The 14,239-nt window shown below is 35.2% G+C and overlaps 1 protein-coding gene across 8 annotated transcripts in view; it reads right to left on the reverse strand.

Annotated features, from left to right (window-relative positions):
• Window positions 1-10,237, reverse strand: part of LOC148653428 (ryanodine receptor 3) — a 170,380-nt gene extending 160,143 nt beyond the window's left edge. For all 8 annotated transcript variants that reach the window (XM_088648412.1, XM_088648413.1, XM_088648411.1 and 5 more), the window contains exon 1: window positions 10,100-10,237. In XM_088648412.1, coding sequence (XP_088504538.1) covers window positions 10,100-10,147 — 48 coding nt within the window. In that variant the 5' untranslated portion in view covers window positions 10,148-10,237. The remainder of the gene's footprint in view (window positions 1-10,099) is intronic.
• Window positions 10,238-14,239: the final 4,002 nt, after the last annotated feature.

The raw sequence follows: 14,239 nt of genomic DNA on the forward strand, positions 1-14,239 counted from the left end.
AAACAAAACAAACAATAAGGCATGTAGCAAAACCCTTAAGAGAGAGAGCTAATGTTAGGAATTAACACCAATATTTACTCAAGGGTTCTTGAAGAGAACTAACTCTTCAAGTTAAACTCAAACACCTGAATTTGTATTTCTTTGATAAAGAGAAAATATAAAACACCCAATTAGATTAACTTCTTTTAATTTGTACTCGAGGCTCAGAATGTTTACACAGTTTATGTGTAAATACAGTATGAAGTGAATAGGCTTGTATCACAAATAATCAAAATTCAAGTTTATTCTACTGTGGTAAAAAGATACCAAAACATACCTGCAAAAGACCTTCTTAGATGTCCTCTTAGTGATGATATGTGTGTGAAATCCAAGACAATTTTTCAGGGGTAAAAATAGCATCAACTTATCTTAGAGATACTTCTTGACTAAATCAAAACATTCCTGTTTGCCTGCTCAGCATAGTCCTTAACGAAAATAACAATGGGGAAAGAATTGGGAATGTTTTACTGTAATAGCAAAATAAATGAGTATTACACTTCATTCATGACCTTTGTCACCAAACAATCCCTGTGTAAACCATTACAATAACAGCTGTGCTACAGTGATTTTACTCCAAACCCACAGGAACCAGACTCATTCAACTGCAGAAAACCAGGGGCATCTATAATATTATCAGTAATATTTCAAAGCTGCACAAAATACAGTATTTTCTTAATTAAGTACTGTACAATAATGCTGCCTTAGAAAGTCTCCTAGAATAAACTGTAGGAGGTAAACACACCACGTTTAGAATCACAGGATTTGTACCACAAACAAGCACAAGAGATCATATATTGTGTGTTTTCCTCCCCATTTACTTTTTCCTCATTCTTCCCCTGGTACTCAATGACTTCATTTACATTAGCTGATAACAGCTTTCATGTTTGCCAAAAAAAGAGACACATTAGTGGTGAGGAAAGCCTCCCAAACACAAAGGCAATGTGTCACATCTTTGACTCTTTCTACAATGCCTGTACAGTACATTGGGTGGAGTACTGTATAATGTAATAAAATAGAATGACGTCATTGATGCAAAATCTGAAGAATTTTTTTGTTGTTATTCTAAAACGGTATTGCAAATCTAAGTGCATCATCGGTCCCTACTCCATGCTTACACTGACTTTGCAGACCAGCCCTAAAGAACATTTGCTTTTTAATGTAAAACAGTTTTTTTTTCTTGCCAAAAATGGATGGTAATAAAGATGTGACACAAAATAAGTGCAAAAACATATTGTTACTTCAATACTAATACGCTGCAAACACCTTACAAGAAATCTATTTTATTCATTTTGCTACCAATTAAATGAGCTGCAGTAAATATATACAGTATCATGGATATAGCAATTATCTTGGATATTTTTATGTATTAACTCTGTAGAAAAGAAATAAAACGAAGTAAAGAGGACTAACACAAATAATTGTTAGCCTGTAGAGGAACAATCAAAACTTCAATTGATGGTATTTGGAATACACTTTTCTTACTGACAATAAATGCATTTGAATACAATTAATGAGACTGGCTTGCAATCTAGAGACTGAATCTAGAATCTAGAGATGGAAAAAAAATAAGATTTAGAATAGAGATGTATATGTAGGTCAATAAAGAATTCCCAAAGGAAAAGCCAAAAATGAAAACAAATAAAGGTGTGACTAATGATTTTGTCACCTAGCAGCAATTCTCCAAATGGCTAGGGTTCTCTGGTAAACGAAATGTGTGCAAGCCGCACTGCATTTAGAGATCCTGTTTTGTTTTCCTGACAAAGCACTCTAATTTGGCATTTCCTTTGCATTCATCCCATATGCACTCATACAACGCTCCGTGAACATGATACTCCAGTCATCTGTTCAGGTGTTGGCCCATGTGGCAAGTTATAAAGAGGTGTTTGGCTTATTAAAGTTGAAGGACTTTATATAGCTTTAGAATTTTTTAAAAAGCTGATGCATTAAGCGACAAGTTATTCCAAATAACACAGAACAGAAAACAATATCCAGGTATAACTATTTTAATACCAGCAATGTCAGCAAAAGTAATGTTAGTGGGCATGTAAGTTTTAAAGTGCACAAAGACGCATCTAAAACCTGCAGATGAAGCACAAATTCCATTGTAATATTGTGATGAAAACGCCAAAGGGTATTCTGTTTCAGATTCTCATCTTTATAGAAAAGACATGCATTTGAGCATCCAGAGAGAGCCCAGCCATGTTCTAGATGTTAAATCTGCAGCTTAAATCTAACAAACTCTCCTTTTGTCGTAAATGATCATACTTCAGGCTATCTATATTAACATCTGTATGGTAGAAAAAGGAAAAAATATATTTAAGTAAGTTTGCTTAAAGAAATCCTCAGTTTTATCATAATTTGAAGGCCTTATGCATTTTGTGATCTTTTTTAAATACAGTGACTAAAAATATTAGTGTTATAATGATATTACATGGCTAATGATATATGTGGCTGATGCAATAACTTCAGCATGTGTTTGTGCCAGGGGACAGTGTGTAGGTGCTGTGGAAGCATCAGCTTTTTAAAGGCTAATTTTAAACCTTGGAGTCGTCTCCAGGAATGCCTGAGGCTTCCAGAACAACACAAACTCCAAATAAGCCCATTGCTACTATACAACAGCATTCTGGAAAACAGGTTTTAAAGGCAGTTCCTTTTGTTCTTAGCTATTGCACGTACAGTATTATTGCATCCAATCTGGAACTATTCCCTGTTGTTTAGGTTTTTTTAGATTATGTTGCTTAATAAAGATGCCAGCAAAAAAAACCTGCTAGAAAGACTTTTGAAAAGTTGCTCCATAGAAAAGCAAATGCGCATTGGACTGCAATGTGTCACCCATACAGAACTGTATGTGAAGCATAATTATACAGCCTTACAGATGCCTTACACCATATTTATTTCAGTAAGATCTGGTGTAAAACAGAAATTTATCGTGAAATATATCACAGAGCATAGGTACTTGCCTCATTAAGGATAAATACTGTATACTATAGCACTAATGGTTTTCAACTGTTACTCAAAAGGCTATTTTTAAGTGGACCAGCTACCCAAAATATATAGTTTTATTTTTAAAACTGTAGAATTCACCAATTGTTAGTAAATGAATATTGAATATTTACAGTTTAACTTTTTAAAGAACTACTTTTCGTGGAGTTGAAAGTTATTGAATAGATGTTTATTAAGAATTATGTCTCGAGATGTATCTGGTGTCTTTTTGAATTCTGAAATAATTTCATGACTCATGCCCTATTAATAATTACCTCTGGGATTTTTACTGTCATAGGATAGTGCTACGGGTATGGTAGTTGGAAGCTTTCATCTGTAATTCACACCTCATAATATCTCCAACAGTACCTGGTGATATTTCATGACAGCACACACCCTGTTGTGCATAACAGCTTATTGGTACATTTGGTATAGTAAACAGAATATCCTCTCATTAGATATCAAGACGTTTTCTAAGGCATTTACTCAGACATAGGAATCAAATAGAAATCTATAATCAAACATCAAGTTGCACAGAGTCAAGGCAACAATATAGGATGACAGCTATCAGTAAGCCGGTTATCCTGGTCAGCATCTACCTGAGCAGCACACATCAGCTCTCAGAACATCCAAACCCAACACAGACAGAAGCCTGAGCTGAAACTGCACCCAGAGGTGTGCACAGCAGTGTTGCTAACATTCATGCGATCCACAAAACTAACAAAAAATATGAAATAAAACAATAATGCATGAATCAAATGTTTCTTTAGAAATCCAAATCAGGCTAAATCAGCAGTCTGGATAAACACTCTTACCCCCTTATGATATCTTTAGCACCACTTCATTCCAGAAACCCAAAATGTAAATTATCCATGAAAAAAGAAAACTTGTTTCAGACTCTCTACTGCGAGACCAGATTCCACAAAACAATACTTGCAGCTTTTACTATTATAAATACAGCAATTTTTTAAATAATAAAACTCTGCAATAATTAAAAACAATCTTCTAGTTCATAACTTGGTCAAGTCTTTGAAGCAAAGGATTGGCTACTTATTGCTGGTTTAAAACGATAGGCAAGTGGCCCTCTCTTATCTGTGACCTTTCTGATTTTGTCACTAACAAATTGCTTCACTGCCAAGTTTATCACCTTTACACATCAACAGCTGAGTGAAAAGTAAGAGGCTTTGAGTTCTTAATTTTGTGTGGTAGCTTACTGGGTTATGCATCGATTTGAACTGTCAATGCTGTGCAGATACTGTAACTATGATTCCAAGAATTTCTAATTGTGAACAAATTTAAGAACAATATTGCATGCCAGCAGGGGCAAAACATAGGCCGAATAACATTTATGTTTCACTCAAACAAAATTGATGATAGGATATTCATTTAGATGTCCATATTCAGAGAGGACATAGTAGTATCTCTCTATTCCCCAGCAAGGCTTCACCATGCTTTTTTTTTAAAAAAGGACAAGTAATACTGATGGAAATATAGGATTGTACTGATGCCACAAATATTTAAAATGTTATCACATTATTGCATATAAAATCATAATCACACAAACTTTTACAAAAGTTTACATAAGTACAAAAGTACTAACTGAAAATATATTTTAGCAATTGCTTGTTGTCAAAGTTCTGATATGTGTTGCTTGCATTGTTTAAAAGACAAAAACAGGGAGTTACGGAATGTGTGATAAATTCGGAAAATAACAACACAGATCTCTTGTTAACAAAGCAAGAGTTCAATATAGTATTCGACTTTACACCAAGAGTAAAATATAGTATTCAACTTTATACCATCTTTTTGTGAAATAGTGGAGATAGCATACTTACCTTCTAAAAGGGTGGGTACAGTATATTTACTTTTAAAATGCAAGTAAAAATATGTCTGTCTTACCAGACCTGACTGGTTATATGAATATATTATGTGGAAAAACAGAACTCAAAGTAAAATGTTATATTTGTGTTGGAACAAATAAAATTAATCATTTAATTTAAATTGGGGCAGCAGGTAAAAAACGCTTAAATGGATGAACCTTTCGAGGACTCCTGAGAGGCACAGAATCTCTTAATGGCAGGTAGAAAATGCAACAATGCAGTGTGCATACTAAACACTTAAGAGATTTACTGCATACATTCTGACCTTGTTATACTGTCATAAAGATTGGTGCCTATTTTTTGTTGTTTGTTGGTAACTAAAGAAGAACTAACAAATTGTAATAGCTTTATGAAAAAAACAATTGTATGAGTTAGTATATGACAAATTTACCTAATTTTTTTTTGTATAATTACATGATAGAACTCATTAAAAAAACATTACATGCACTCAGCAGAGGAGAATATTTATCCAGCAGTTCTTATGACCTCTCCAGAAAACCCAGCTCAGAAAAACAAAAGAAGAAGAATATTTTTTATGTCATTTGTGACTTTTCTGGAGAGTAAGCATCAAGGATTTCATTGTTAATCATTAGCCCTGTTACTGAATTCTGTATTATTTAAGCTATTTTCACATGATTATATTTTTATAAATACAGTATGTACAGTATATTTACTTGCATGCACTCTGTAAAAAGGGCAAAAATAAGATATTAGAATATATGACCCATCCTAATAAATTTGATCTCATCAATCCTGTGGATTTTAAGACTATTAACAGAAATTATTTCTGAAACATTATCATTTACACACTACCTTAAATATTCACACTGTTTAAATATGAGAAATTCACACATACTTAGTAAAAACTTAGTTTTTAGATAAACCTGCTATACCTACCAAACACACTGCTTCAATAATAAGATGAAAATCTTCTATTTTAACCTACACATATCAGTTTCTCAAGAAGAGATTCGTAAACTACAGTACATGACATTGTGAAAGTACTTTTCAAAACCTCCATGTATAAGACGTTTAAGAAGCGGAGCTTCGGAGTTTGTCATTATCTTTAACAACATCACATTTTCAACACCTAAGTAAAGCTCTGAATAATGTAGCGGGTTATTTTTTTCCTTTGGTAATACATTAAATTCATAAATTATTCTACAGCTACTTATATCATCTTCTCTAATCCTACCTTATTGTGCAGAAAATAGCAACATTAAAAACACAACTCTGACTAAATTGATGTTTATTCTTGATTAAGTACAAATCCTGGAATATTTTAGATATTGGCACCCAGGAGCAAAGGGTGAACATCACCAATAAGAAGCGATTTAAAGCTCCAGATGCTGTTCAATTAAGCAGTGGGGAAACAAGAATCAAGGCTTCTTCTTAAATATCATCCTAATGCTTCTACTTCCCAAATCAGCCTATCTAATTGTGCCAGCCTGCACTGAATAAAGAACAACATTCTCACTGAAGACAGGCAATTGATATCAGGTGTACTTCTGCTATGAGCGTTGGACGTGATGTGAACAACAACCTGCAGATGGATATACTGAGATTAAGAACTCAGATATTGAAAAGGCAATATGATAAACCTTCAGATACTACAATACCAGCACAACAAAAAAAATCAGGTTCATTTTCACAAGATGTGAGGGTTTTTTTTTCACTGCAAATTGCTGTATTACCCAATGGTTCTGTTTTATTGACATATTTATTTATTACCTCATCACACTTCCCCAGTTTAATCATTCTATTTGTTTTAGAAATTACAGTTCAGGACCAGTGCTTGCCATAGCTACAATATTTTTGTACAAGATATCCAAACACTATCTCATCAATGGTAAAGATTTTTTTTCCCTCTTGGGGTCATTGATTAAATAATAAATCACATTTGCATACCACTTTTCAACCCATAGCACTACACAGAAGTGCAGCAGTCACCTGGATGGCACACAGCTGCCATTACCAGCCAGCAGCCTGTGGTGGAAAAGTGACAAATAACTTCAGAAGGCTCCACAGCCGAAACGTTGTGTTTCCTTTCTTCTCTTTTCAGCATGGAATACACCTTTACTTGTTCCTTTCCAGCCTATGGATGCTGACGCAGCTACCTACTGGAATATATGGATGTTAATTTGTACAAGCCCAGAATGGAATTAATCTGGACACCAGAGTTAACACCACTATTCCTACAAACAGTATGATTAAATATTTATGACCAGGCTGCTAGGATGGCAGTTGAATGTCCCAAATAAAGAATGACACCTCCTACATGTCCATATTGGGACGTTTATTTGGAAATTGTGATGGTCAAGATGGTCCATATATTGGTCACCTACTAATCCACCAAAAACTATTTCCTAAAAGGTTTGCCATTCCAGCACTGACCAGGCCCAACTTTGTTTAGCTTTGGCGACCTAACAAAATCAGACTACAAAGTGGTAAAATTGATGTTTAATTGTAGCTTTATTACAATGTTCTATTCGCAATCACCAGTCCATAGCATAATACAGTTTCCCTTTAATTAAAATCTGGAACAAGATTTGCTATCCAATACTAGGGTCAGACCAGGGAAAACCCCTTGCATGTGGGTTCATCTACAAATTGCTGTTGTCATCATATACTTAACATACCACTGTGGCAAAGGAATCCAAAAGCAACGAGCTCAAGAAAGCACAGGAAGGCTGTGAACTGTTAATAGGCTACTGCCCTCCGGCAAGTGATTCCTCGGGTGTCTGGTTCATGGCAAGGCTAATTCCAAACTCGGACACAAAATGAACAGGTGAAAGAAGAAGAAATTGCTAATTGCTTTCAGATGTCTTTTTTCCTGAATATTATGTTTCCTTGTAGTATTCACACTTCTCTGGGTTAATATTGGGGCCCTCTACAAATTTCTGTAGCAGTCTACAGATAATTGTAAACATCTGAGGATAAATTAAGAAGTTCTTTGTTTTCTCTGTGGAGAATAAACTACGTACCTAATATAGTCTAGTTTACTCTATAATCTTTCTCAGTCCTTCTCGTTTTGGTGGAAAAAGCAAAACATTTGACCAAATACATGTATTGATTTCATGTTTGAATAAATGTTTTTTTCTCATGGTCTTATTTTATATGAACTCAATGAAATGTTTAATATGTTTTAAAGGTTGTAGGGAAGACTGGCAATACTATACCACAGCAATAAGCAGTTGTGGTGTGTCAACTCATAGAAAGCAGTACAGAGATACAGTATTAGTATATCCAGCATTCACTCCTACTTACTGTACACAGACAGGGAAACTTTTCTTTCACAACTATATGATATCTCTAATAGAATTTTATGGAGATAATTCTAAAGGAACAACAATACTAAGTATTACACATTTTCTGTCATTACTTTGTAGTTTTAATTTGACTCAATATCCAAAGTCTATTAAATTGTGTGCTCACTTATAGCAAAAGATGCATAATTAGGATTTACACATTAAAAAGTCTTTTAATCTGGATTATTATTTACAATTATTATAGTTATTATTGTAATTGACTTTGGTTCTCTGCTTGTAGCAAAATAAAATTTAAGCTCACGAGTAAATCCTACAGGTGAACAAAAAGGTGGACTGTATAGAGGATTTATGAGCTCTGCTCCTTGCCCTTATATCGATTCTTCAGATGGCACTCCTAAACAAGGGAAGCTCTAAAAGGAACTATTCACCTCTGACAATTTTATGTGACCTAAATCGGCTACAGTGGCACATCAGACTGAATAAAGCTTAGATGGGTTTTGTCTCTGCTACCCATTAGAGTGTACAATACATTTTGAACTCCCGGCTGCATTTCCAACCAAGATCGACAAATTTCAGAATTTGGTTCACATAACACACACAGTGAATTTTATATATCCTTCAATCAAGAAATCCCAGAACATTCCATGGATTGTTGTCCAGCACCTTAGTAATAAAAATCAATTTTCTTTTTCAGTTAACTGTTCTAAATACTGTAACTGTTTTCTCAACAGCGTTGAATAAGGTTACTCGTAAAGCTGTTCATCCGTCATTTTTGATCCCAAACCAAGGTCTTCGAAGTTCCTTGGCAATTACGTGTGAGCTCCGTAATTAGTTTGGATTAATTAGTTCCAAATAGTACTAACTGGTCTAATGACCCTTGCAGCCAACTAACGAGAATCGTAAAACAACTCCTCATCATCAGTGATAAAAAAAACAAGTACAGCACACATCCATATACAGGTGTCTAATGGGCGTCTTTAAAACGGAGATGGAGTCTCTTCAATCACTCTGCAGCGTACCAGCTGCGACGGTTCTTCACACAGTTCCTCGCATCATATCATATCATTTTCAAACATAACTGCCATGCACGACCACATCTATGTAACTCATCTGAGTCAATACTTAAAAATAGAACCATCTTGAAGAAGCTAACGTGTGAACAGAACTTGTCAAAGTCACATTTGCAATGAACACCTAACGCAAAGCACTAACAGTAGAGCAACATGCTTAATTACAGAAATAAGTGAAAATACAGTACCAGACGTGTAATTAACAGTTAAACTAGCTAACGACATATTTGCAATCCAACACTTGCGTTCGCAACTGACTTCAGAATTAATTGTGGTTACATCGTCCGTCAAATTCTTCAAATATACAAATAGAGCCTTTAACTTTCTCTCCAAATTACGACTGTTTTATTTGCGACCTTGCACCCCAGGGAAAGAAACTTTTTATTGCAAACACCAGCATCACAAGCACACGGCTACTTCAAACGTGAATCGTGTGGTAAAAATAAAACGAAATTAAGGAGACACTGGAAATCATATTTCAGTTCATGACTACATCTGTAATCCGTATTGAGACAGTAAAGCAAGTTCCACGCTCAGAACAGAATTGCTATGAACGCTGCGCAAAACAAAGAGGAACCCCCCTTGTGCACAGTCCGAAAGAAGCAAACGCATAAAAGAAAATGGGGAAACAAGGTTGAGATTTCAGTTATATCCACCGTCGAATGAGAGAGCCTGCATTCTGTTACATTACTTGTGGTATTCACGCGTTAAGGTGATGCTTCAGCATTAATTGAATGGAAGAGTCGTGTCTAGGGGGCTGCAGACAGCGACACTGTCTTGGCTTCGAAAGATACACGAGAGAAGCCTAAAGTAAACACCGTGTTAAAATGTATCATTTTAAACGCTGTGCATTACTTACAGTTCTTAAGAACTGAATTTCATCTTCCCCTTCACCTCCTTCGGCCATGGCTGTTGAGGAGCCTGCTTAGACTCTGATAGCCTCCACTGTCGGCTCGCAGCTCCGCGCTGCTACTCCTCTCGTACCGATATTAGCATATAGCTAATCCACAGCCATATAGGGGAGCCTGGGCAAACCTACTGCACTGCAGCCTGTCACTCACTCCCGCTTACTGCCAATGCCCGAGATAACGTTCCCAGGGGAGCTCTTCGCAGGCAAGCACCAGTTCTTGGGGATACCGAAGGTACAGAAAACACGGAAGACATGGAAATAAAGCCTTTGCAGTCAAAATACAGCACCGGTGTCAGATCCCTGACGTCAGCAGTAGCGTTTATTTCATGCAGAATTGACCAAAATATCGAGCGTGGGTTCTGTATAGCACGCCTTTGAATATTAAACATGATTATACAGTATTAGTCACCGCATGCTTTTTAATATGACTGTTTACATTTAATGGAAACATTTTCTAACACAACCAAGTATGGGTAATTACAAGTAAGCTAACTGATTTTCTGTGATGAATAATCCATGCTTTTAAGGAAAACGTGTATAGAACATGTTTATACCATGTCCCTTTAACGTTATGTTTCATACCAACAATAACTAGCTGGAGACTTTATAATAGCAATTCTGATGTTAAATACTGTTCACTGTTCCCTGATTGCAAGTACAAACGACCGCAGTGTAAGTAATGTTTCATTTCAGTTATGTCTAAATTGCAAGCCCTTCCATAGTTTCAGTGTCACAATAGCATCACTGTAATTTGGTGCCTTATGATGAGATGGCTTTTGGCACGCGTTAAGAAGCGTGTCTATACTGTTTTAGAAAGCATCACAATGTGTTTCAGCTGGGATAATTAAAATATCGTAGAAAATGCAGTGAGATTTAATTCTTTTTGAAAGACCGTTTTAGCTTTAGGGTAGGCTGTTGAGTACTTTAAATCTGATTCAGTGTAATCCCTACACGATATGTTCCAAACAAATTAAAGATTAATAACAATTCTTTCCTTAACCCAACCAATTAGAAATACAAAATTGTTATTTTTCTTAAAACGGTAGGTTATTTATTAATTTATTTAAACACGGGAGCATATAACTATTGAGTGTATCTGTGGTTGTCATGACACGCATCACCAAACTGAAAATTGGTAAAGCATCTATACATATTTCAACGCCATGCTCAGTATGAAATAAAGTACTGTACTCTTAGATGAGTACAATGTAAACAAATAAAATAAGGAACACACTAATTTCACGGGTAAATAAAAAGTAATAACACCCACAAAGAATGTTTAAATTGTTGTGTTGTTAATTGGCAGACATGGTGACATACTGTACAGAAGGGACATGTCACAATGGACATAGGTGCCATGTCACACCTCTGGGGTTTTGGTTTTGTTTCTGGGCTAGGGAACCTTCTGTGTGGCGTATGTATGTTCTCACTGTGTTCACATGAGTTTTATCCAGGAGCTATGATCTCCTCCCACCTCTCTTTCAGCACAGAGGTCTACAGTAATTGACTGTGCCCATTTCCTGAGAAACCCTGCCGGTTTGAGGCCTTGAAATTATTCATGGCTAAGGACTAGGAAACTCCTTTGGACAAATTAGGTAGATATGTACATCAATTAAAAAAGATTGGGCATCATAGCTAGCCATTTGCGCCTCAAATCATTCGCTGGTTGAAAGAGTACTTTTTGGCATCTGCATCTTTCAGAATTTCATAAGCATATTTTAAATTTATGGCCTAGTGATTATAAAACACTCTGAGGACAGGAGATAAAGCTCTTCAATTAATTGAATGATTAGACTCACTAAAGTAACTTAAGAGGTGCAGTGGAAATAAAGTGAAAGGATTTAACAATTCTGAAAGTAAACAACAACCAATCAAAATGTTTACTTCACACACAGCAAACTGTAGGATGTAAGACAACAGCTACTAATATACACAAAGGAATTTTGTATGGATACTGCCATGTTATGACGTGGATAATAAGTCACTAGGAAGAATATCAAGGTAGTGGATAATTAAAGCTACTAACAATTTGGTATGAAGCACTGAATTAATTTATCTTCTTTTTATCCTGATTTATATCTGAATTGAAAAGTAAGGATAATTTACAATAATTCAACTTATGTATATTTGAAATGATGGCTACAACAAGAAACAGGAAAAAAAAACTATCTGCACAGATTTTGACCTATAGAAAAGAATCTTCACAGATGAAGATTAAACAAATATCCATAAAGTTCCATTACAATGACAATAATACTTGAATTAGTCTTTTAATTGATAAATAGACAAGTAGTTGTACTTGTCTTGATGAATAGACAAGAAGACAACAACAACAACAACACACCAAACGTCTAGCAAAACAGCAAAACGATTAATTTTCTTAGTTTTAACGTTTTTCAGTTTTCTGACAAGGGAAAAAATTAACAAAACGTCTTCCCAATTGTCAACTGCACGATTAAAATACATTTATACCATCAGATATCATTGATTAGAAAATTTATTTTTTTAAACTTGAATAGAATTGTCAAATAATGTACAGTATTTCAAGTTAGTACAGTTACAGTATATACCCTAATCTTTTTTCTATTATGTTGATGCTATAATTTACTGTTGTGTACACTGTGCTTCATAGTAAAATCATCCTCTTTACACTGTAAGTGCATTCTTTGCTGATACTTCAGAACTGTTCCATGTTGCTATCTGGAACCTTTTTACCCTTTCAGCACAGCAATGAATTTGCAATTCCACAAGAAAAGTAATACTGTCAGCTGTTCTTCTGAATTTCCCCTGGGTTTCCTCAAATTATTGAAAACCAGCTGTTTATAGAATGTAAGTAACTCACATACAGTATACCTATTCTACAGTATATAGTGTAACTACTAAAATTTGTGCTTATAAAACATAAATGAAACACATCTTCCATTCTATTAAATTGAGCTGTGATTGATTTAATATTTAACTTGTCCATGTTGAGTCTTTAATACAAATTTCAAAGAATTAAATAATTACTGTGACATATTATTGATATTATCCTTCATAGTAGAGTACATCTTTATTGCGAGCTTCCCTATGATTTGAAAGTACAGTACTTGTACTGTAAATACCTCAGAAGCTCATTTCTATATAGGACTGCATAGTTTCTCATACAACACAAAGTAGAAAGCAGATAATACAGACAGTGGCAGGAATGCAGGCTGTGAGGCCAATCTTATTTATTCTAAGAAAGAGTACCCTGTTCTGAATAAATTTAGTAGGATTTCAGACGTACAGTGCCCTGAACAACCTTTGCTAGGGATCTCAGAATCTTGAGCAGTTTTCGGTTTGTTGTTTAAAGCCTGCAATTATGACACTTTGAAGTAGCAATTAATATTAGATATATACTGTATACAACCTATGCCACACTTTCTAAACTAAAAACAAAAAGGAAGAAGTAAAAAGATAACTAATATGAAAGAAAAATGTATCATGATTGTATAACTATTCAAACCCTTTGCTGTGGTACACCCAAGTTTATACAGGTGCACATAATTACATTAACGAGCCACTAAATTAGTTAAGTGGCCTCTGATTGTATGCAATAATAAGATAACTTTTTTAGCCATATACTGTACAATTTCTTGCATTAGGAATTCATCTTTTTCGCATACCCCAGCTAGGATCCTACTCCGTTGGGCCCCTGAGCAAGGCCCTTAACCTCAACTGCTCCAGGGGCGCTGTACGATGGCTGACCCTGTGCTCTGACCCCAAGCTTCTCTGCCTGTCTATGTGTGTGTCTCATGGAGAGCAAGCTGGGGTAAGCGAAAAAGACAAATTCCTAATGCAAGAAATTGTATATGGCTAATAAAGTGATCTTATTATTGCATACAATTGAGGCCTAAGAGTGGTTCACATGTTTCATAATAAATACACTTATCTCTGTAAGGTCCCTTAGTCAGGTAGTGAATATCAAGCAAAGATTCAATCATCTTAAAACTTTCAAAACAACTTGGGGATAAAGTTGTATAAAGGCACATATCAGGGGCAGGGCATAAAAACGTTCAAAAACCCTTAACCCTCTCTTTGAACATGGAGAAGTCAATCCTTAAAAGG

The sequence above is a fragment of the Lepisosteus platostomus genome, chromosome 10, assembly GCF_059453375.1.
Source record: "Lepisosteus platostomus isolate fLepPlt1 chromosome 10, fLepPlt1.hap1, whole genome shotgun sequence".
NCBI classification, from domain to species: Eukaryota; Metazoa; Chordata; class Actinopteri; order Semionotiformes; family Lepisosteidae; genus Lepisosteus; species Lepisosteus platostomus.